The sequence below is a fragment of the Epargyreus clarus genome, unplaced genomic scaffold (assembly GCF_041222505.1).
Source record: "Epargyreus clarus isolate Ecla_fem2 unplaced genomic scaffold, WU_Ecla_fem_2.2 ptg000019l, whole genome shotgun sequence".
Classification (NCBI taxonomy): domain Eukaryota; kingdom Metazoa; phylum Arthropoda; class Insecta; order Lepidoptera; family Hesperiidae; genus Epargyreus; species Epargyreus clarus.
The window spans coordinates 3,961,301-3,987,051 of NW_027332227.1; the positions used below are offsets into that span (position 1 = coordinate 3,961,301).

The 25,751-nt window shown below is 39.7% G+C and overlaps 1 protein-coding gene across 1 annotated transcript in view; it reads right to left on the reverse strand.

Annotated features, from left to right (window-relative positions):
- Positions 1-63: 63 nt before the first annotated feature.
- The window catches only part of LOC140750233 (uncharacterized), a 297,068-nt gene continuing 271,380 nt past the window's right edge, over positions 64-25,751 (reverse strand). Inside the window, exons 4-15 of the mRNA XM_073083661.1 lie at positions 12,721-13,533; positions 12,328-12,468; positions 11,600-11,724; positions 10,955-11,083; positions 9,384-9,552; positions 8,586-8,749; positions 7,828-7,995; positions 7,075-7,277; positions 6,671-6,836; positions 5,236-5,369; positions 4,663-4,777; positions 64-4,576 (exon numbers count right to left, since the gene is read on the reverse strand). Of these exons, the coding sequence (XP_072939762.1) occupies positions 3,029-4,576; positions 4,663-4,777; positions 5,236-5,369; positions 6,671-6,836; positions 7,075-7,277; positions 7,828-7,995; positions 8,586-8,749; positions 9,384-9,552; positions 10,955-11,083; positions 11,600-11,724; positions 12,328-12,468; positions 12,721-13,533 (3,875 nt within the window). The 3' untranslated portion in view covers positions 64-3,028. The remainder of the gene's footprint in view (positions 4,577-4,662; positions 4,778-5,235; positions 5,370-6,670; positions 6,837-7,074; positions 7,278-7,827; positions 7,996-8,585; positions 8,750-9,383; positions 9,553-10,954; positions 11,084-11,599; positions 11,725-12,327; positions 12,469-12,720; positions 13,534-25,751) is intronic.

The following is a 25,751-nucleotide window of genomic DNA, read 5'->3' on the forward strand; positions in this document are numbered from 1 at the left end:
TATTTGATTAAATTTTATTATTATAATTACATCTAAATGAGGCACAGGTAATAAATAATCAAATTGTTTAGTTTGTGGCATTCTTTTAATTATTTAAAAAATACAGAAAAAATAGTAAAATGTTAGAAAATGAATTTATTACAAATTTGTATTTCGTAAAAAAAGAATAAAACATAGAAATTAAATTAGGAGGTAACTCATAAATTAAGTAGTGAAAGTAGAATTTTAATGTTAAATTAATATAAGTAGTAGTAATATAAGTACTGAAGTTGGTATACACATACATAGGTATTAAGTAGGTAGGTGCGGTATTGTTTGAGATTAATATATTCCTTATTTAATCAGACCATACACGTCAGTTCACGACAAATTAATACAATTAGTTAAACAAAATTAAGTTAGTAAACAATTTTTCAGTATGGAATGTAAGTAGGAATGCTTCGATTTGTTCATAAGGCACTTGGAACAAATACAGTGAGATCATGGTTAGACGATCGTTCCATCTTTTAAAACCAGATAACACCAAAATTACTTTCAGTAAAATTATGAATAATTTCACAGAAAAAACACATCTAGATTAAATCTGAAAATGTTACTGTAAGTAGATACCTACAATTAATGCATATTTCCATGAACTACGAAACCATCGTAGATATAAGTCTAATCACATTCATATTACAAATTTCACAATTAACACATACTTAAATCGATGAAGAATATTAAAGTAGACCTAAGAGTTTAACCAAAATTCGAGCAACATCGAGTTCAAACATTTATTGTTAGTTTACATGGATACTGTAAGAACAGCCGAGACATGACATTCCTATTATACATCTATCATAAGACACCTACTAATAACTGAATGAGTAATGCCATAGCAGTTACCTAACCAACAGCGTTTTCACACTATCCATGTACTGGTGGAATGTTTTAAATACAAATTTGTAACACTTCCAATACTTTGAGTATCGTCTTAGAAATTGGTTTCTATACAATACAATACCTAGCTTTTACATTACCCTTATCTCCCTACGTCGAAGCTCATAGACGCTGTGGCACAGCCGCAAAGCATTCGCGACCCTCTTACGTCACCCAAATACTTATTGGAACACATTCTGATTATCTGAGACAGGAATCTACTTGCATCTAGATTAATTGTAAGTTAGAAACAAAGATGGCATCCAACGAAATGTTACACGATGAGGCATTCAGTGACTGCAAGTAAATTAGTTATATTTAGTGCGTATATGCAAAAGTACAATCGATCCTAAATACTCCTACACATCAAATTGGCATACCTGGAGTTTCAAGACTTAGTCACATAATGTGATATAAATGGGATATAGAGTACAGTTTTAGAAGAAAATATTGGAAAGCATTTGTGGCATTTTTTGTGTGTATACATACTATTACACGGTTATTTTGTACCACTGCTAATGTTTAGATTATTAATTAAGTCCGCTGTAATATTTCTTATCACAATTTTAAACACAGGCGGGAACTTAAACGACATTTATTTTTGTACCTATTACTAGATATGCACATTAACAGTAAGAATTACAATATTTAAATATTAACTTTACCATAATGTACTTTAATATTGTCTTACTAATACATCGAATTATAAAATTATATTCCTTCCCAGATATAGCAGAACTTAAATAAAATAGTTACAGCCATTTACTTCGATTAAATGTAAATCAATTTATATTTTAATTTGCGTTAAATCCAATATTTATAGAAAAATATCCTTATAGAGACAGTTATTTTCCGTTCCTTATGACTATTGTTTGAAATCCTGTCATGTTTGGCTAATATAAGTTTGTTTATTTAAACGAAATTAATAATTATTTTATCAAATGAAAAAGAAATGAAAATATTTATTTCACAACCTTGAGATAAAAATAGAATTTCTGAGAAGCATAAGTGAATGGTAATTAAATGTTAAGTTCTTAAACTGAAATAAAATCGATAGAATAATTAATAGAGAAACCTATATTAACCAAACATTATTTAATTATATTACATTTTTATAATTACGTAATAATTTGTTCTTGAAGAAGTATGTAATAGTGCGAAGTATATATTAATAGATATCTATCAAGATTTAACAGATTGACATATTAATTGACAACTATCGGCGTAAATGATATTTTATAGTAATTAGCAAAACATTTGCGCACATGTGGATATAATTAAAAGTAAAATTGAAGCACTGGTTATGCTTAATATACAAACATAAGAATACATTACAAGCTTAGTTAAAAATGAAAAATAAAAACTAAAAAAGGAAGTAATTCGTACATACAATTATATATGTCAATAATATAATAAAATAATTATATATGAACACTTTACATAGGTATGAGTAAATTTGTACAATAGGTACATAGTATGTAGAAAAAATAGAGATTCATTTATAGAGATCGTTCAGTAAAACTAGACCATTGCCAGCATAGCTGATACATATTGTACAAGAAATCGCTAATAAATAAACGTGGTTATCCTGAATACCCTTTACATAAATTTGAAGATATACCTACGGATTTTTAATAGGAAAGTTGCGTTAAAAATGAATAGTACTGTAGCGACATATCGAAATTTGTGGCGTGTTCTCATTGTCAGAATCTATTGTTATAATAATTTAAATACTTTGTATTATATTATATATTAAATGTTAGCATTCTTGTAACATAAACAACGAAAGAGAGAGAGAAAAGAGAATTTATGACCTTAAAGAAATCCCTTTTAAATAATTTGTCCTCAATTTAACGTGAAAACATTATTTCAGAATAGCATTCAATCAGAATTATCCCCCATTCGATAGCTTTCCGAAACAGTCTTTTAATAATGAGATATTAAAAGACAAAAACTGAGCAATGGTCTGTTTTAATGCCAGGTTACGTTAGTCCTAATATTAAAAGCAAATTACAATATTTACATCGGCCGACAAGTACATCTCGCGAATATCTAATATACACATCGATTATTTGCTCGTACTTAAAATTAAGGGGAAACGGGCTCGGCGTCAGTCGTCGATGATCTTGAGGAAGTCCTCGGGGGAGACGTGCACCGCGTCTGCGGGCGGTGCGGCGTCGGGCGCGCCGTGCTTCAGCTCGCCGAACGTGTAGCCGGCGCGCCGCCGCGCCCAGCAGAACGCGCCGCGCGGCTCCGCGCCCGCAGACATCGGCATCGCCAGCTGCAGCCGCGACCCGCCCAGCTCGGCCTCGCTCAGCTGCCGCTTCAGCTTGTCCTTGCCCACCACCAGCTGGAAGCCCCGCAGGCTGCTGTCGCCCGGCGCGCCGCCCAGCTCGGCCTCGCTCAGCTGCCTCTTCAGCTTCGACGCCGGGGAGGTCTCGGAGCTCGGCCGCGCCGGCTTGTCGACTAGGCTGTTCTGCCTGGACGTCTTGCTCCCGCCCTGCCGGGACCCGGCGCTGCCCCTCGACGTCTCCGGGCGGCTGCTGCCGGACGAGCTGCTCGTGTTGGTGCCGCACGCGGTGTTCGCGTTGTCCCTCCTCAGCGTCTCTATGACGTTGTAGAAGTGTTCCGGTTCGTTGGTGCTGTTGTTTCTAGACCTGCTCACGTTGTTTGTACTATGTCTATGTGGGCGGATTTGAGCGCGAGGTAGGTGACCGTAGCTGCTCTGCCGCGAGATGACCGGGCCGGTCTGGCGCCGCGGCATGCTACAACTCTTAGGAACGAAGGCATCTTGTGACATGACTACATTCTCGTAAACGTGTGTGTTATTGTCGAAGTCTTCTTGGGATATTAAATTCTGCTTACTTTCAGTAGTGTCTCTTTTCTGACCTACTGAATTGCTCTTTTTATGCCCGTTTCGAATTTTCACTTCAGGTATCTTTTTACCTAATTTGCAATCACTAGCACTTCGTGGTAGTAGGTTAGCGTACCCATGATCACCGTTTTCCGGATTTTGTGACTTTTCAGCTATAAGAGCGTTAGATGTTACATTTTCTGGAATGTTTTTAGAAGCGTTGGAATGTTTTGGAACTTTAGTAGAAGGATTTAGTTTCGCTGGATCAATAGCGCAAGTTTGTTGAGGTAGTACATCATGGCGTTTCCTATCTACGTCAGGTTTAGACGATTTATCAAGAACAACTTTTGTTTTGTCACTCTTGCAAATTTTAACGCTAAATCGGAATGGTGGTTTGAACACTACTTGCAGCCTGGCTTTTTCTCCAGACAGAAGATTAGTCGCGCTCTTGGAAGGTCTCGTCTTCCGTGTTCCTTTCGGAGCTGGTCTATGTGCGGCTCTTTCTGTGAGTCCCAATGGAATGGATTTTGATTTAGGAATAGCTGTCGGCTGCGGGGAACTTAACAGCCATTTCTGGACTTTAGTTAATGCCTCCGTATCTTTAGTAGGGGACGAAGGATGTTTTTGCATGGAACTATAGTCGATTGTTTCCTTTTTAACTTTCATTTTTCTTTTCTTCACTTTATTCTTATGTTTCGATAGAATCACGTGCTTTGGAGACTTTCCTTCAGCGTTAGTTACAACGGCTGTGCTTTCTTTTGTGACTTTATGAGCTTCATCTACTTTAGGTTGGGTGCTTGGCTTCTGTAAAGGGAGAAAATTGTAAGAATTCTTTTAATTTTTTAATAATACTTTGTAGTGTAAATTATTTCAACTTTTTGTTTACATACCCTTTTCTTGATGGCATGTGAAGGAGATGCTTTATCTCCTTGTTTCTGGTGATCTTTCTTGCTGCGGTAAGCCCTTGTACGGAGAGCAACTTTCTTCTTGAGAGGAACTTTAGACCTATAAGTGATACAGTGTTATATTACAAGATTGTAACAGACATATTATAACAATGGCAAGTAGATCTAGTGATCGAAGGTTAGATCCACACGATCCCAAACTATTATTGAAATTTAAAATAAAGATTTCTGTCATTCAAGTCACTCTCAAGTTGCCAATTATTACCTTGACTATTGTACCTTGACTATTGTAGTTTGATAAGACTGATGTGTTTGTGAATGTTGTTACTGATATGTACTTTGTTTGTTAGGGACCTATCGTACGAATAGTATCTTATGTTATATGACATCAGTTACAAATGTCAATTTTAGGAAAAAACTACTTAATGATGGTTTGATAGTCTAATCATGTTTTTATATCTCATGAATGTGAACCTTAAGTATGGTGCGCTAATAAATGCAATGATTATAACAATTATCTGTGTAATTTATGGTATGCACATAAATAGGTATCATTACCTGACAGCCGTATGAACTATGAGCCCTTGGTCGGTTGCGTCGGGCAATCGGACGGTTTCCGTGGTGGACGAGTGGATGATGGTGACGGACTTCAGCTTCTTGCCGTGCCGACCGAGGAACCGCGTGCTGGCGACCTGCAAGTGGTTTAACAATCGTTTAACAATAGTAGTTAATATAATTCTTGTGTTACATATGTAACTCCAAAATTATAATTTATTTCCCAAAATGTTTAACAGAATTAATGATGTTCGCTGTAGAGTAAGATAGAGTATATAAGCTTGACACCTATTGTAAGAGAGTGAGTAATAAAGTAAGTACATCCGAAACCTATTGTACGTTTATTATTACCGTCTCGGCCCGAACCCTATTGTAAAACCCATATGTTTTGGAAATCTTGGGAGTTTTAATCAAAAGTTTAAAAATTGGACAAACAATTACAATTTGAAACCAAAGGTATTCTTATTTTTGAGAAGTAAATCTGGCTTTGACTATATTTATAATTAGTTCTATAATTAATTAATTTATCATTTTCAGAAATAGCTTACCGGCAAGCACTTTTATTTTTTAAGTAATTCATACGGTGTATACGAAATATGTATACTGTATGACTGTTGGTTGATTGTTGATTTTCCTTACATTGAAGACTACCGTCAGATGATGTGTCTAGCGTGTCTAGAAGTGTAGTGTGTAGTTTAAGTCACACAATGAATACAAAGTGTTGTATATAAGATTTTACCGTATCGAAAAATAATAGTGAAAAGTAGTGAGTATTTAAATGATATAATGAAAATCCGTTTATGTTGTGGTGATGTGTAATTAGCACGTAATGATGTATCGCGAAATGTGACCACACTTCTAGCTGCCGTACGGAATTCTTTTGTACCTTACGAGACGACATTATTCTCTAGTTTAATTTCTGCATTATTGTCTACTTCGATGTTAATTCCAGCGTCTAAAATCTTGTAAGCTCGCTAAAGAAAGAATAAAATTGTGATAATTCAGTGCACAAGAATTATATTATAATAGAATTTTGGTAAAAACTATTAGTTACTTGAAATTATTTTACGTAATATAAAATAACGCTGTTGCAAATCAATTTCTTGACAGTTAATATGTATGTAAGTCTGGAGGCAGTGCCTCCGCCAAGTCGAGCCAAAAAACCATATAGTTGTTTTGTACATATAGTCTATTTTAGTCCCGTTTTCTGTAAAATATATTTCATGTTCTTCTTATTGTTTTTATTACTATATTATCTACTAAATCTAAAAAATACGCGTCCATTATATCTATAGTTACGCGGTTTAATAACTTCCAGCTTAAACATACACAAATGCTAACGCACACGCAAGTACGCACGCACGCACAGATACACTCGCACCAAAGATATGCGCTTACTTATGTTATTACAATACAAAAAATAAAACATTATACTGACCAGTAGCGCGATGACCGCGAGGAGGATGAGCAGCACGGCATACCAGTGTCGCAGTACCCAGCGCTTGAAGCCAGCGAGGCTCTCATCTGAAAGCAGCAGCTTACGCAGCGTGGCCAGTGGGCCCGACGGGTCCACCTCGCGGCAGCGTTGGAACACGTCGCAGTACCTGGAATACAGACAGACGAAAAGTTATTGGGGGTTTAATAGATGTATGTAGTGTACAATTACCTACATACATATATACAGACAATTATTACATCATTAGTTTTATGGGATAAAAATTGTCAACCTCTTCGAAAGGCTTTCAGAATATTTATACCTATGCATCTGAAAGTGCCTAGATATGAATCAAGTCTTCCAACGTCAAAACCACTAAGCTATGACTTAAACATTGCTACACTGACCCGTTGTAGTCATTGCACGGCGTGCCCGGCTTCGCGTACATGTCGGGCACGTCGTACGGCGGCGCGTTCCAGTGGAAGGAGGAGAGGCAGGCGCCGCCGGGCCGCCGGCAGCACAGCTCGCACGCCGAGCGCGGGTCGTCCGCGCGCGCCGCGCACTGGCACGACTCCAGCCCGTACGCCAGGCAGATCGAGCCCGTGCACTCCTGGGGATAAGGGGTTGCATTAGCGGGATTATATTTTATTTGCAACAATAAACGCCTTGTTACTACTTGCAAACATAAACACACACACACAGATATAGACAAGCATGCACGCGTGTATGGACTGGAAGTACTGGAACATAATAATATGTACGGAGGTAGTAATGGTTATGCGTTTTCCACTTTTATTACAAGAATAATAGAAATAACTTTATTTTGCACGCGTGTCAAATTATCACAAACTCGAAAGGGTGGTTGGAAGCGTTTGACTTGAGTTGTGTAAGTTTGGAATTTTTCCACAAACGCCAAGCGTGGGGACGCGGCATTACAAGGTTGACAATTGCATGGCTTGAGTTATTTGTATAAATTGTATATATTAGCTTGCACACGACGTCCCTTTCCAAATGTTCACTCTTCCCCCTTATATTAATTTCCCAAAAATGGTATAGCCGGGACACGGGGCAGACGGCGCGCCAAACTGAGCGTGCGCGATGGCAAGCTACACCTTGACACGTAATCCAATAAACTAGCGTAGTACAGAGTAGTGTCGTACCCCCATGAAGCACACGAGCTCCTTGTCGCAGCGCGTGCGGTTGGGCTTGTGCCGCGAGGCGGGGCAGGCGGCGCGCTTGCCGTCGCAGTGCGCGGCGTCGCGGCAGCCGTTGTCCGAGCGGCACTTGTCGCCGAACTTGAGCGTGCACGACGCTGTGCAACACGGACCCTGAGGATGTACAAGTTAAAAATTAAACAAGGACTAAGGTAATTAAAAAATAAACACGTTGAACGTGGGCGTGGTACGCATTGGAGTATTAAATAAACTCCAAATGCGAGACTGGACACCGAGCGCTTTTTTTTTTAAATATGCTTTCTACTTGGACACCCAATAGACTATGTTTAACGCGCTTAGAACTCGCCGCCCATATCTTGGGTTTAATCCATTAGGCCTAGGCACCTGGCATGCGATCCTATTCGAAATAAACTTAGAGCACAATTATTTTAGTAGTTTTTCCATTCATTCAAATGCGAATGTTAATGTGCAAACTTCGCAACTTATTTTTAATTTCTTTTTCGTCATATTTTTATTAGATGACTTAGTAAGCTCTCATAGATGTACAATTTCTTAACCTACCCAAACGTAGTTAGCAATCCATTTTATTTTAAGAAAATATTTTAATAACCATTACCTGACTAGGACTGCACACGCTGTGCTCGGTGAGCGTGCAGGGCTTGTAGTGCGGGCGCGCGGCCTGCGGGCGGCAGCACACGTCCGTGCACTCCGCCCTCCGCAAAGTTAATGCATTGATGCATTACCTGACTAGGACTGCACACGCTGTGCTCGGTGAGCGTGCAGGGCTTGTAGTGCGGGCGCGCGGCCTGCGGGCGGCAGCACACGTCCGTGCACTCCGACGCCCAGCCGCAGTCGCACTCCTCGCCCTCCTCCACCACGCCGTTGCCGCAGATCGCTGGTTGGGGCTCTGCGAATGGTTCAATCGTGAGGTAGGTTAGTTATTTTGGTATTTGGTTTGTTTTATGGAATAGTTAGAGTGATAAATGATATTAGATTACGATGGATATTGTCAAATTAAAACCTAAACAAGACCAATGTAAGTTATCAAAATCAGCAGTTTGAACACAATAATATGCACTCATGATATTATTCAGGTAATTTTAAAATGATTTAATTATTGCCTTCTTAAAGTTAACCAGATTAACATTTAAACGTAATCCGTAAATGCAATTCTTGAGTCGACATTTCGGTAAAACTAACACGTAGAAGACCTGGGTTTAGTCTTGGTCAGCTAGATATCTGCCTGGGTATTTGCTATATGTATTTATCTTATACTTGTAGTCGTGGCAGTCGGTCCGCTCTGAATATAGAGGTGAGTCACGTCGCAACAACAAATTGTAGATATTAGCGAGACGAGCGCAGCACCCCCCTGACACCTTCCGCTGCCCGCTCTCGCCCGCGGGTACATAGCTGCGTTAGTGTGACCTTACTGTTGCTCCAGAATATATGCTTGTGGTTGTGTTCGACCGCATTGGTTCTTTGACCCCTGCGTGCTACAACTTCAGAGCGGACTAGAAGTTTGGCGTGCACTACTTCCATACCTGTGAAGCAACCTTTTGGCGAGCGCGCCTTGTTGTTGAGCACGGGATCGATCGCGCGCAGCGAACACGGCGAGAACTTGTTGTTGTTCTTGCGATCGCCGCTCGTCGCGCGCGCGAACATTATGTAGTTGCCGTCCTCGCCGAACGGAGTGCACACTTCTGGATCGTGCTGGAATGGATACGAAATATTCGACGTAATAAAAATATGTTTAGGGGTATGTGCGTATTTTATGTTTGTGTTTGGTATATCGCGTGACATGGGGTTTAATATAGTCTAATATTTAATATAATATAATTTAGATATCGAGTTTGTCACACATATCTACGTCAAAATGGCCTGAATTGCTTCAAGAAAAGTATGGTACGGCCGTGCCGCTTTTTTTTGGTTTGTTTTTTTTGGTTCGACTTGTCGGAGGCACTGCCGTGCCTCCAGATGTACTATCTGACCATTGTTCCTACCTTGTTTGATGTTCCTGAATAATCCACCATGCTGCATTTGCAGCGCATCTGGTGGATCATTTAGGAACTAAAATTTGTCGACAGAGATCGAGGTTTCGTTTGATCTAGTACAATTGCAACTCATGTTTCAATGTTTGTGTGCTTGCCCTTTATGTGTGTCCATGACACACATACATAGTACCTACAGATAATACTATTACTGCGAATGTAAGAATCATTATTCCTTATCTCTAACATTCGCTAGCCTACCTATAACGTAGACAAACGCGCGCTTGTTAAAATCAATATGCATATAACGTACATTTTCAATTCATTTATTACATTTAGTAGTTGTTGTTCATGTTAGTAAATCTGTGTTATCTATTGTGCCGGATACAATACATTCGTATAGACCGACTTCGCATCCCCCGAGAGAAGACACGGCTGATTTCTTGATACATATTTCAGTGTGAGACATTGCAGTGTAGCAAGCAAACAGGGCACACGTAGTTTGTATCAAATATGCAATGAATCCGCGGTGTGCCAGCTCATTCCGTGACGACACCTAGAGGGAGGGATTGCTAACAAATCTTTGAGACGTTAAGCGACTAATCTTTGAACACACCAGTTATACAGCTGGGAATATCCTTCAGTTATTAGTCGCATGTCTTGTACAAAATGAGTGGAAAGCGTAGAATTGGTGAAGATATTAACGATAACGTGGATGGGTGAACGTCATTACCTAAACAGGCACAATTCCGTTGTTCTTAGAGTACTTTGAACGACCGGTTTTGATTTTTATCATTGGATACGACAAGAGCTGACTCAAAGTTGGATAATGAGCAGTTCCTCCCTCCGTCAATTCACACTGGAGCAGCGTGGAAGAGTTTGCTCCAGATTTCCCATAGTTATGGGACAGGTCTGTGTATAGCCGTTACATATAAAAAGGTACCTGTCAGGTACACCTTTTCCTGTCTTAAGACATGTTTAGCAGTTTAGGAGTTACTGTACTTTGAATTATTTGCACACTCTTAGTTCTTCAAGTTTCAAGTTGCTCTACGAATATCCTTATAAAATCCAATAACTGGTCCATTGACCACGTGAAAGATAAATAAAAAGAAAAGGCTACTTACAGGTGAGCCAAAGTTGTGTCCGATCTCATGAGCCAACGTGACGTGCGACACGGCCGGCGGCACGTGCTTCCCGTAGTTCAGGAGCGTCACTATGCCCGTGTTCAGTGACTTCATGCTGCCCCGGTAATGCTGAAGCATAATCATTATAGTAATCAAAAAGTTTATTTAGAAAAAGAACTTTTTTTAAATAAAGTTCTAAATACAAAGCACTTGAAAAGGATGGTCAAAATCATATAATAGTAACCTAAAACTTTTGATATATATTTATTTAAAAACTGGAGAGGCAACTTTGCTTGCAGTCCACCTGATAGTAAGTGTCACTGCCATCCTTGGACATTTGCGACCAACTGCATACAGAACAGCATAAAAGACTCCTAAGTATTTAAATAACTGTGGTTAAAATGATCGCGTTCTATGTAAATCAGTCGACATCCATAAAGTACATAATTTCACCGAAAGGTAAAAAAACTTCTTCATGCTAGAAATGCATGTGTCGGTGATATTTGCTCGGTCGAACCATACTAAATCAATCTTCCAAATGTTTTTAATTAAAAATATGTTTTCTACATAGTTTACCAATTTCATTAATGTCAGAGGCATTTAGAAAAAAAAAGAAATAAATACTATCTTTGATGTTCGTCTTACCCCGTTCTTTTCACAAACGCCGCCCGCATTCTTCAGATCCCCCGTCCACGCCAATCCCAAGGTACCCATCTCAAAATCTCTATACGTGAACATGTAAGCCAGACAGAAAGCATCGTAGTCCTCCTCTGTGAATAAAGTAAACAGAAATAAGTATTCCTTTCAGCATTTAGGCTGACTGCTAACTATCGTTTGAGCGATTGTTGCTAAAGCTAAATCTTCTCATTTAAACTACAGAACAGTTGCTTAAGCCGCTGCTGCTGTTTGAGCGTCCAATATGTTGTGTGGGCTACCGTGGGGCCATATTTGATCGGTCAACAGGTGCCAACGTATCTGTATAGATAGATGAAATACTAAATAGTCGCCGAGTAGTTTGGCTGCAGTTTGGACAGTATTAACTACGACTAGAGACGTTAGCGACCTAACCTAATCTAACTTAATTTACCCGTTATTAATAAATCAATCTACCTATACAATGTTTTGCTTTTTGCAAATAAAACTTATTAATTTCCGCCTACTAGAAATTATCAATTTCTATCTGTGGTCGTCAACAATAGAATAGCTTTTATTATTAATGGATGCAATTTGCTCAAACGATAGTAGCCAATGTGCGGTATGCCTTACGTCAATATAACGTATTATTAAAGGTCTTGGCTACGTTTTGGTTCGCAATTTGTTGAAGATTCGTATAAATAGGTCAAGAGGTAAGGTATGGATTTCAAAGTAATTACCCGAAAAAAGCTCCAAGTATTTCTCAACTCCGTAATTGTTTGGAAATCGATAAGCAGGGTCTTTTAATGCGTCTAAAGTGTGCACTTTTATTCTTTTGATCATAAATGTTATGTTATCCGGTTTACCGTCTTGATTGAAATCTGTAAAATAAATAAGACGCGTAAATAAATTATAAAAAATGAAGTATATAGGCACTTTGGTTAGTAGAAATCAATTTGAAGTAATTTTAATCACAGTACATACTCAAGATTTGAATACTAGTAGCCAAGAATTGCTTTACTTTAAATGGATGGATGTAATCTGTAGTTAAACGATACTAAGGTTTTTTTTTTAATCATAGGCATGTTATATTATGTGTTAAAGCAAGAGTACACAATTTATTTTATGCTTACCTGTGACTTTGTATATTGCATTAACCTTTTGTACGTGACGCGTCATCACTTCAATACACGCCTCTTCTGACCCGTACCTTTGGAAGAACATGTGATCTGCTTGTAGGTATACCAAACAAGTCGTTTTTCTGGGATCGACTGTCGCCCTTTTGTTGACGTGTCTCCCGTCATCAGTGCCGTTTGCAGTGAGCACCGTGTAACCTACCGGTTCCTTCTTAACGATATCCTTACTAACAGTAACTACGCCAGCTTTAGTCTTTATCACTTCGACGTGGGTCTTTGGCTTCGGTCTCGATTCCTCCGAATCTAGTCGCACTTTCGTAATGAGGTTACTTTTATCGATTTTGGTTTTCGGTTTTCTCGTACTGAGCTTATCGAAGGGATCGCTGTTGCTAGTGTAAGGGACGTCTAAGTCTAAAGGTAGATCGGGGTTTTTCTTTGGCTCGTCGTCTTGCATTTCGTCTTCTGGTAGCCATCGTTTCTTTCGTCTGTTTATTTCGCTGCCTAAGTCTTCCGTGTAATTGTTGGTGGATATTTCTTTTACGTTTTGCTCATCTGTATAATTGAAGAGTTCCCCTTTCTGATCGAGAGTGCCTTTGATGTGGAGTAAATGCGAGGCGCAGGGCGGCGCGTCGTTACGATCCTGCGGATGTTCGACGTCTGATCTCCTGTAGATAACACTGTGCATAGATGGATGGTCTACATTGTATCGGGACAAAGGCTCGACGTAGTACTCTTCTGTGGACGTCCATATTGTCCCGTCGAAAAGGCCGTCTGCTGTTATAACGCCGTACACATGCGACGAGTCGTCATCTGTAAACAAGACATACGTAAAATTAAGTAAATAATTTTACCTATTGCACCTACTTCATTACATATTTAGTCTACAAAAGAAATAAGAGGTAGGATTTACCTACTGACATTGAGCAGTCTACCACTTTACAACAGATAGGCTGTAAGCTTCAGTCTAAATTTTAATTGCAATTATAATTCCATTAAAAAAGAACATTAAAAAGTACACACAGGGATTAATTATGGAAGATATTGTGAAGCATTATGACTACTGTATTATGCTCTTTGTGCACAATCAAGCGACAGCGATGACTATCCCGAAATAAGCTTTTGAAATACAAACAAGCAGGGGACGCTGAAATAAATGGCCGGTGATATTTTATGCAAACTAATTCGAGGTGCAAAGAGCCCCGGGACTCTGAATGAATTAAAATCACAACTTGCAGTCGCAATGGGAGGGATGGAAACCGCTCATAAATAACTGTAATTACAACCCCGCTACCCCGACGGTACCTTATTCATTTTATTGATAAACTAGATTTTCATTCGCGGATGTTAAGACTTTCGTCGCACACACAAAAATTTGAAAATGAAAGTGTCGACAGTAAACGGAATAGGTATGTTTGTTATGATCAATTTAAAAAAGAAGTGGCATTTTTTTTACAGATAAATAACTTGTAGCGTAGTTTATTATAAGAATTCTAATTGTGATTATGATTGAATATTTGAGCGTGTAATGATTACTGTAAAATGATCTTGAATATTAGTACAGCGCATCTGCTGTACGAGTATAATAAAGAACCATAATGACTATGTATTGTATTTGTAACCAATATTTATTTATTTATTTAAAATTTATTGCATCACCTCTTAAAAGAAATGCACAAAAGGGCAAACATAATGCCTGATGGCATTATCTACCAGTCAACCCTGAGCTGATATAGAGAATTTGCAGCAGGTGTGTACAAAGTAATAAAAAGCGACAAACAATAAAAAAACAGCAGATATATAATTAAATAAATATATATTATATTATGATATATATATATATATATATATATATACATACATAAATACCATTTATCATATATATAAATAAATAAATAAACACAAATAGTAACAACAGTCGATTAAGAGTTTGATGAGGAGTTCAGATAATGTTCACGGACAAGCTTTTTGAACACAGCTTTACTGGGGGCTTTCCGGATATGCACGGGCAAGGCGTTCCAAAGCAGTACCGCCTGAACAGAAAATGAGAAATGATAAAAACCGCTAGAATGCAGTGGAATATCAGCTCTTAAATTATTAGACGACCGAAGCGTCTTGTCATGCGTTGAAAACCTATATTGGAAGTGATCCTTAAGATAAGGAGGAGTATTCGTATCATTCAAGATCGAGTAAAGCATAAAGAGAATCCTAGAATTACGCCTCTGACGAATAGAAAGCCACTTGAGTTGACTGCGAAACTGCGAAATGTGGTCATATTTGCGAAGGCCAAATATGAACCTGATAGAATTGTTGAGAAGGCGTTCTAGTTTATTCAGAAGGGCTTCGGTCAGATCTGGGTAGCACACATCTGCATAATCTATGATAGGCAAAATAAGGGTGTTCACAAGCATTAGTTTGGTCTTAACGGGAAGGAAGTGCTTTAGGCGATATAAAGATCGCAAGGTAACATTGACCTTACGAGACACCTCTGTAACTTGTGTAGTCCATCCCAAGGAGCTGTCAATGTATATGCCAAGATTCTTCACCGACTCCGATATTGGAATTTGCGTACCGTCATAAATGACCGCTGGTAGAGAATTCCGGTCAATCCTAGCCAACAGTCTTGAGCTTCCTACGATGATAGCTTGACACTTGGCAGGGTTGACTGATACCCCATAGCGCATAGACCAACTCCGGAGAGCACTCAAATTAGGGTTTATTTCACCTATTGCACTGTGGAGATTATCAACATCGGCTTGAGCATACAGTTGTAAATCATCAGCATACAGATGATACGAACAGTTGATAAAAGGAGTGATGGAGTCAATAAATAGAGAAAATAATAAAGGAGAGAGAATACCGCCTTGCGGGACGCCAGCATCTAAATAAGCCCAGTCCGAGGAGGCATTACCCATACGGATGGACTGCTGGCGCCCGCGAAGATATGAAGAGAACCAATTCAGGGCAGAGGGCGAGAACTGTAAGTGAGTAAGAATAGCTAGGAGAATATCATGGTCGACTGTGTTAAAAGCGTTAGAAAAATCAACAAGCGCCATCACCGTCAGTTTACGATCGTCCATCCCTTTTCTGACGTCGTCACACACTCTGACTAAAGCGGTGGAGGTGCTGTGACCGGAGCGGAACCCAGACTGATATATACTCAGCAGGTTATATTTCGATATATGAATAGAGACTTGCTTATGTACACAGGCTTCCAGAATTTTAGAAAGGAACGGGAGAATAGATATAGGCCGGAAATGGTTAGGGAGCGCAGGATGGGATACTTTGGGAAGTGGACGTACAAAGGCTTTCTTCCAGATAGAGGGATACTGACCGGAGGACAAGGAAAAATTAATGACATGGGTAATAGCTGGAAGAAAGTTATCAAGGACATTGGAAATCATAGTCCTACTCACTTCATCACATCCTACAGCCTTGGATTGGATACTAAAGACAACCTTTTTGACCTCTTCCTGATTAATAGAAGAGAACTCAAAGGTAGGGACAGAAGGAGATTGCATTGAAGCAATGGAAGCTATAGTGTGGGACCGGATTGTATTGTTCATGGGAGACGTGGAAGTAAAATGACGATTAAGGTCATCCAAAGAGAGAGAGGAACAACAATCCAGCGAAGAAGGTTTTCCCACACCGAGTGACCTCAGAAATTTCCACATATCAGCGGCTGACGAGAGAGAGATATTAGAATGGATATATCGGCGTTTAGCTATTCGTATCATCTGATTGCATCGATTCCGCACAGCTTTAAATGCAACCCAATTGGTTTCAGTGCGCTCCTTCTTATATTTGCGGAAAGCACGATCCCGTCTGGCCATTGCTACGCGAATATCGTTAGTGAACCAGGGAGCAGGAGGACGCCTCAATTTCACCTCATGCAACGGAGCGTGAGCGTCATAAAGCGAAAGAATGGCGTTGTTGAGAAAATAGACTTTATCATCCACCGTTGACGCATCAGTTAAGGGTGAAAAATTGATCGACGAGGCATCTCTCTTGAGCTTGCCCACATCCATTCTTGCGAAATTTCGCATTTGCAATACGGTGGGAATTTGTTTGGGAGACTTAATTTTGTAGGATGTGTAGACAAGATCATGTCGGGAAAAGCCAGGGGCAGAAAGTTGACCATAAGTCACAATGCACTCCGGAGACGCGACGATGATAAGATCAATCCATGAGTCATCAGTGTTGATATTGTGATGAGTAGCTGATAAGGCAAGAGTTGAGAAATTGACCGACTCGATTAAAGGATTTAAGTTTTAGGGAACGAGGAGTGCACTTAGACATGTCAGTATTAAAGTCTCCCATTATTAAGCAGTGTGTGTACTCAGATCCCAGGGTCTCTAAAACTGACTCTAGAGTGATAGATAGTTCGACGGATGGAGGACAGTATACTACACCCAGAATCGCCTTAGTACCCATGACATCCAGTTCTATGAACAGATACTCTGGGGAAGCAGTGTAGCAAGACGGCGAAGACGCAATAAGTTTGTACTTAAAAGAGGATCTTAAGTAAATCGCTACACCGCCACCCCCTTTCTCTGTGCGGTCGTTGCGAATCAGAATAAAGCCCGGAAGTGAGAATGTGGATGAGTGCAACGAGGGTTTTAGCCATGTTTCCGAAATCAAAATGGCATGTAAATTATTTACGTTAAAAGTAGCCTCAAGTTCGGAATAATGACTAGGAATACTCTGCGCATTAATGTGGCAGACATTTAAATAGTTGTGTTTAGAAGAAAATACTCTAGTTAAATTACAGTTTAAGCTTACGTCCGAAGAACTAGAACAAGTGTCAAAAGTGTCCGAAGAGTCACTGAGTGACTGATAGTTATCTTCATCATTATCAACAACTCCTGACATAATAATATAAAGTAATAAAAAAAAAAATAATAATAATAGTATATAAAATTAAAACAAACAAGCTAAATAATAAAAGAAAAAAAATAATAAAAAAACTCAATTTAGTCTAAATTAACCAAAAAAATAAAAAATTGAAATTCCATAAACCCACACCAAACCCACAGTTGACTGTTTACATCAAAGATAATATAACCACTGCGTTTTAGTTTACATCACATGATTGAGAATACTGTGAAGATTAAGTTACACTTCAGGTAAATAACATAAACAATAACAAACAAAAAAAATGACAAATAAAGGTAATTATATCAAGTATTAGTCAATAGACAATTAAAAGGTTAAAATAAAAAATATATATATTAGGCTGTGCCAAAGAGTGTAGTAGCCTGTGCTAAGATAAAAATTACAATAAAATAATAAAATTGTCTATGACAATAGTATAGAGAACGGAACTCTGGGATTAATTTAGTAGACAAACCTAATTATGAGATAAATAGTGCCACAAGTAATATTGCTTAAACAAAAATAAAAACTAAAATATAAAAAACAATAACATTATAAATGCATGTAAAACCAATACAACTTTTATAGTCCCTTATGATAAAACAAAAAAAGAAAAAAAAAACAGAAACTAAAACGGAACATAAATTAAAAGTCACGCGACAGGTGACAAGTGACGTCTGACAGATGACATGCAAAGGACAGGCTGTTTGTAATTCTGAAATTGACAATTAGTTTGACATGAAATCATAATATTATTGTTTTGAATTTCAACTGAGAAGAATATTACAATCATGACGGTAAATCGAGTTACAAATTTTATAGTACACCCACAGAGTGACAAAATAAAAGAAAAGTTGTTTACGTACTACGGGAGACAAACTCACTTCTTAGGGGCCGCACGTCTACTGCGCTTGAGGTCATCGCCAGACATACCGGCAAGAGGCAATTTACGCCGGGCGTCCTGGACGCGATTTGAAGTCTGCAAGGGGGCACGACAACTTGCCTTTTCACTCCCAGAACCCCCAGACCTTGATTCCGAAGTTGGAGAAGTGTCAGTCAATGGAAATTTGGTAATGACTGAATGCAGTTCTTCGTCCGTAGCAATCCTCTCCCGACCACCGCCAGGAACTTTAATATGGATTGTCCCATCAAGTGACCAAACATTCCTAATGCCAAAATGCTTCCGAGCCCTTGTATGAATCGAATGTCTGATGCGGGTCAAAAATTCTGACATAGTGAAATTGGTTCCTTTGAGCTTGCTCTTGGACTTCCACACTTCAGATTTGGAGTGATGGTCTCGAAAATGCACCAAGACAGCACGAACACGGTCACTACCCGGAACTCCCAGCCGATGACACCGCTTTAGAGAAGTTTCCGAGATATGGGGAAGGCCTAGTTTGTCACGGAAAATCTTCAACACTTCACTCTGGACATTCAGCTCTTGGTCTTCAGGAATGCCTTTGATAAGCAACACTTTCTGACGCTGCCTCATGTCCATAGCATCCACTACTCTGGTGCAGTCCATGACCTGCTGACGGAGCATACTCAGCATGTTTCCCACAAGGACCTTGAATGCTTGGAAATCCTGTGCAAGTTGCACCACCGTGGGATTAGTTGGAGTAATAGCAGCTTTAAGCCGATCTTCGAAATCTGCCATTCTTCGGTTCCAATTTAATTCCAATTCGGTGACATTTGCCATTTTTATGTACTCCAATAGTGCAAGCCAATTGTAAATAAATTGTAAAATGTGCCAAATGTGACAAATGTGATATACACAAAATGTGGTGGTTATGCTGAGGGATGGTGCAGGTAAAACTATTTTAGTAGTTAACTAAATTAGGCATTTATTATTCCAAAATGTCTTTGCCCTAATAATTAATCAAAATAAAACTTTAAAAAATATTTGTGATTATTTATACCAAAATAAATAGAATTAAATATTGGATGGAAAGAAACAGCTGTTTTTAGTTTGACACCTACCCTCAGAAAAAAACTAAATATTGTATGCTGTGTCCCGATCCCTCTAACATAGAAAGCGATTTCATTATCTAAAACCTAGTAATTAGTATTTATAAAGGGGTGTACTCAATATATGTAATTGGCCAAGTGAACTCGCACACGGAGGGTACGGATCTACCACCAACATTTATTTTTTAATTTTAGTATTTGGTATTATAGCAGCCATTGAACTAAATTCATTGTGACAATTTGAACCATCTACATATTGCGGGCCAATAAATAAAGCGAAAAACGTCGAAAAATAGTGGTTTCTTTTCCTCAATTTTTTTCAACTTTTTTTATTTTTAATATTTGTTGTTATATCGGCTTCTCGTACTCTATAAAAATTTAAGTGTCTCTCTATTACGGATCAGGAGTTAGAGCCCTGTAACTTAGTAATAGGGTTCGATTTCTACCCTTTGGGAACCCTAATAAAAGAAGTAAAAAACAGACTATGAATCGACTCAAAGCTTCATTGAAAATCAAGGTTTTTGAGAAATCCATTCAAGGAAAGTAATACCTTTAATACAGAAATAAAAGACGCGGGACCCCTCACAGTCTTTTTCGTTTGAATAGAAATTAAAACAAATGAGTTTGAGTAACTGCCGTATGTAATTTGACGAGGCATCTCCCCGCGATGGGGGTAACTCGTTTATCGAGAACGTTGATAAGTAAAATAGAAAGATACTTCATCGCCTTGAATGAATGAAGCCACGAAAGTATGGTTTGGTCATTTATTGTTTGAATTATTGACAAGTAAAGAAGATTTTTTTCGTGTAAATAACTAACATAGTAACACTACGTAATTTACGTAATAAATATAGTATTTCAAACATTATAGGGACATTTTAGAATGGAGACGTGGTACTTTATTTACGCACATAATTTCAATTCTCAAAAGTGTTTACATTTTCTTGTTAGGAGTGATCAATCTATGTATGTTACTCATCTAAGATCGAGAAAGATCTTTGTTTGAATTTCCAAAGAACAAGGGGTAAAATACATTCGGTATAGATGATTGATATGTTAATGTCTTCTTTCGGTCTACGTTTATCGATATTTGGGATTATCTTTCTTGTTTGATGGTAATTTTAAGTAGCTCTTTGTTTTTGACAAAAGGTTGATTGTGTTTGCCATAGGATATTACTTGTGTGTTCTTATTTGAAAAGGGTCGTAAGATAGCTATGTAAACGTGTGTGTGAATTTAATTTACATTTTTTTGTTTACGAGGGCTCAACCTTCAAAAGGTACCCGTAGTACGACTTGGGAGCGACGCCGGGTTATGTGAGATTTTTACCGCACTAAATACTCTCCCGAGGCCGTCCTCAACGCTTATTGGAGAACTCCAGGATCTCTGACGGAACACAACCGGAGTCCAAGCGATGCCGCTTAATTTTCACCTAAGCCACACACCTATTTAGTGTGAAAACTTCTGAGTTTCGGTGGAATAGTGTGAATGCTGGCTGACTTACGTATGTTTCAAGTAACTTTCGACCTTATAAATCGCAAAGCATGTGTAGATGTGTAGGTAAAACCTGTTCTTTGTGAAGTTACAGATATCCATTGGTAATAATGACCACTTAAGGTGGACAGCATGCTCGTTTGGTACTTGAATATAATACAAAGATTGAAATAAATAGTTTATGTGTAAGCGAAACTTGCCCCAATATTAAATCACAAATGAATTTATATACCTAGAACTTTTGCTGAAATAATTATGTATGCCAATTTTATCGCGAGGTATTAAGTTTTGTACTTTCTGAATTGTTTTTAATCTCTACTCGTTAAATTATTTCCGAAATTCATCTTGATAACAAAGTTTAAATTGATTTTCCGTTTACCGTACGAGTACAGAGTATAATGCGAGTGACGTGTTGTTTCTATTTATTCAAAAACGTTCAAACTCCAAAGAAGCATACTCCATTAAACTTGTGAACTAATTTCATCAAAATTCACTTTGTCTCCGCCATACCAGATGGGTCGCACCTCGTAATTCCGTTTTATTAAGTTAGTCAGAGAATATAGAAGTTTCTTCTGCGCGTGTTTAATTTATTGTTTCAACGGCTTGGAGGTGAGCCTATTCACACGTACTACGACCACACAACGATAACAATTATGTGGGGGGTGCAACAGTTGTACATTTTGCCTTTTGCCGTTCAAATGAATGATGTAGACGATATTGACCACTTAGTAACCACAGCAGAATTACAAGCGACAATGAGGATAAGGCAATGGGGATTTTTTGACTTTAAAAGGTAGTGTAGTGTTATAAAATATGTCGTTTAGATATGTACTTTGCTAAAAATCTGGGTTAGTGACCTTAAATAGTGGTCGCCCGTGCCGCGATTTTAAATGGAAGAGGCTAAAATCCGTTTTATTTTTAATGTAATACCTCAATTGATGATTTGATCCTGCGACTAGAAAAGTTTAACACAAGCTCGAAGAGAACAAATTTCACACATTTTTTGTAAGGAGCTGCAGAGAGATACACATAACCACTGCTTCGTCGACGTCGTGTATTATTGTGGTACGTGTGAAAAGTACTAAGGGTTAGAATACGACAAGCCCACACCTCTGTGATAAATGAAATCTGAGGCTTTATTCACTTTGAACGTGTGTTAATGAATATTTAACGGTTAGAACAAGTAGGTTTTACGAAATCATAACCTTAGATGAGTAAAATACATAGATTGATCACTCCTACCAAGAAAGTGTGAGTTTCGAGAATTGAAATTGTTGCATAAATAAAAGTGTTGGCACGTCTCCGTTCTAAAATGTCCCTAAAATGTGTGAAATATTTATTTATTTATTACGTAAATGACATAGTATTAGTTATTTATACGTAATTTTTCTCTAAAATGTTATTTATTTGTCAAGAATTCAAACAATAAATGATAAAATCGGTCTTTTGTGGCTTTATTCAATTTCAAGGCGTTGAAGTATCTTTCTACTTCACTTATCAAAAATCACCCTTAAAGTTTTCGAAGTGAAAAGTGGGTAAAGCCCAGTTAAAAGGAAAGCAGTGTAAAAGAAAACAATTTAATTTGTGCCGGCACAGAGCAATTACAAGACTGAGATAAAGTCAGGAATGGCCATGTACGTGCGGCGATATAAATCCTTCCGTTTGTAATTGTGTTTTTGAGAGAAAAGTAAATGGGCCGAGGGAATCTTATTTCAACAGATTTATAAAAGAATAAGGAAGAATTTCGATTCATTCCGACATTTCCTGGGTTTAGGGTTGTGACAGCCTAGTGGTTGAAAACCCGGACTCTTATTCGGGGGTCTGAGTTTCAAATCCCAGACACCTCTGATTTTTCAGTTGCGTGTGTATTAGAAGTTAATTATCACATGCGTAAACCGTGATGGAAAACATCGAGAGACAATCTGCAAGCGTGAGAGTTCGAAAAAAAAGTGTGTGAAGAATATTGATGTCGCGGGGCGCTGTGTGTTCGGCGGTGTGGTGGTATGCCACGCCGCCACCTAACCTGCGACCGTATAGGGGTGCGGGCGTGATGTTGTACGGACGGCCTTCTTCCGTCCGGCGCCGGAAGCCCGCTCGTGGTGATAGTCGTCGCGTCGGGGAGTTGCGCCTGTCCCGTGCCGTAGAGAGGGTAGGTGCGGGGAAGGGGTGACGTGCAATAGAAACAATAATTGACGTGCAATAGAAACAAGAGTGTAGGCCAGCCAAAGCCTCTTCCCTATCCCGACCTAACCCCTACTTCCTCTTCTTGCGCAGGAACGCTTCCTTCTTCAGATTTCTTCCTTCTTCTTCCCCAGGAGTCTTCTTCTTCTCCAGGAGTCTTCTTCTTCTTCAGGAGTCTTCTTCTTCTTCGGGAGTCTTCTTCTTCTTCAGGAGTCTTCTTCGTATTCTTCTCTGCTGAGACCATGCTAAGCCGGAAAACTGGTTTTCTGAGCTACCCCAGAGCAATACCGTAAAGAGAGCCGCGCTTTTTTAGGCCCATTTTCGTGTCATTTTCACTTTGGCTGACCTAGTTTTCACCCTTTCTTTATTTAATTTCCAAAAGTTACATACATGTATCATACATCGTTGGAATCCTCATAATTAGCCCTATCTAGCTACATAAGTTATATATTCATATCTTAATTAGTAAAGAAGTTATTTACGAAAATATTCCAAAAATGTTCAAGTTACGTCATTTTACATGTCAATAATCCTAATTATCTCGAAATTATCACAATTGATTCTTACTAAACTTACATCAATATGAAGCTAGAAACATATTCTAGGAGATAACATTAACTTTAAAAACATAAAACATGTATAAAACTCAAAAACCTAACCTTAAATACTATTTTCATAAAAATACCTAAAAACTCTAATAAAATACAACGAATGCGACCGATAGCGCCATCTACCGTGTCTTATCCCTAAACTTAAAACTTACGTAACTTATATAAACATATTTAGTCAGACTTATATAACATTATAAACAGCTTAATTACATATCTCAATTAAATATCGTTAATTAGTCGCCGACATCCTCCCCCTCGTGCGTAGCACCAACTCCTGGCCCGGCGACTCCATGCTCGTGGCTCGACGTGACGACCGCCTCCCCGCAGTCTGGCTCGCTGGTCGATGCTCCACCGCCTGTGTCGTCGACCGCTTGCTCTTCCTCACGCCGTGCTGGTACCAGCAGCACCAACTTGGAGCTGGGACGTTTCAACACGCCCCCCGTAGTGCGCACCTTCAGTACCCTGGTGCGACCGTCGGGCCCAGGGAAGGTTCGGACCACCTCACCCCTCGGCCAGGCTCCTCGTGGCAGCGTGGAGTCCACTATTAGGACCGTGTCTCCACACTGCAAGTCCCTTGTGGCAGCTCTCGCGTCGACTCTTCTCGGGATCAGAGTTGGTAGATACTCTTTCACCCATCTGCTCCAGAAGTGGTCGGCTAGTCGCTGCGCCGTCCTCCATGTGCGCCGGCCGGTGAGGTCTTCGTCGGTGAATGTTCCCAATCTTGTGCCGCAGGATCTCCCAATTAAGAAGTGATTGGGAGTGAGGGCACCTTCTTCGTTGTCTTCGTCGGCTTCGATGAGAGGTCTTGAGTTCACCAGGTGCTCCGCCTCCAATAGCAGAGTGTGCAGGACTTCTTCCTTGGGATGCCTTTCCTTGAGGGTGACCGCCAAGGCCGTTTTGATGGAACGGACCAGGCGCTCCCATGCCCCGCCCATGTTCGGAGCCCCAGGTGGTATGAATTTCCACCTGATGCTCATCCGCTCGGCTGTGGTGATGAGGTCTTCTTTGTTGAGGCTGGCGAGGGCTTCTTGAAGTTCTTTGTTGGCCCCCACGAAGTTGGTACCGTTGTCGCTGAAGATCGTCTTCGGCATCCCCCTTCTTGCTGCCATTCTTCGTAGCGCCAGGATCATGGAGTCCGTTGACAGGGATGCTGCCAGTTCCACGTGGACGGCTCTGGTTGTGAGGCACGTAAACAGAGCGCCCCACCTCTTCTCATGACGCCGACCCACCGTGATGCTCATGGGCCCGAAGTAGTCCACGGCGGTGCATGTGAACGGCGGTTCCCCATGCCGTAACCTTTCCAGCGGGAGATTCCCCATCGGCTGGAGTCGTGGCGTGCCGCGGTACACCTTGCACCACTGACACCGATGAACCGACGCCCTCACCGCAGACCGTAGTCCCAGGATCCAGTAGCGCTGCCTCAACTCGTTGATCACCGTCGCGTGGTTACCATGGTTGAATACTTCATGGTAGTACGCGATGAGCAGTCTGGTGATGTGGTGCTTGCTGTCTAACACCACAGGTTTCTTATCTTGCCGAGTGTGTCTTGCCGCGTCGATTCTTCCTCGGAGTCGTAGTAGTCCATCTTCCATGACGACATCCAATTTCTTAAGCCTACTATTCTTCTCGAATGGCTTCATCTTCTTGACGCAGCGTACTTCGTCTTGGAAGCTCTCTTCTTGGCTTCTTCGTAATAGGATCTTTTCAGCTTCTCTTATTTGGTCGGGTTCGAGGGAAATGAATCTTCTTTCTTGGGTGTTCTTGTTCACGGGCTTCATTGCTACCTTGGCTTTCTTCTTATTTCTTTTCCAGGTAGGATCTTGACGCTCAGACTTGCGGGACACGTTCACAGCGTGTTTCTTCTTTCGGCACAGGTTGACGAACTGAAGTACCCTCGCGGTCGC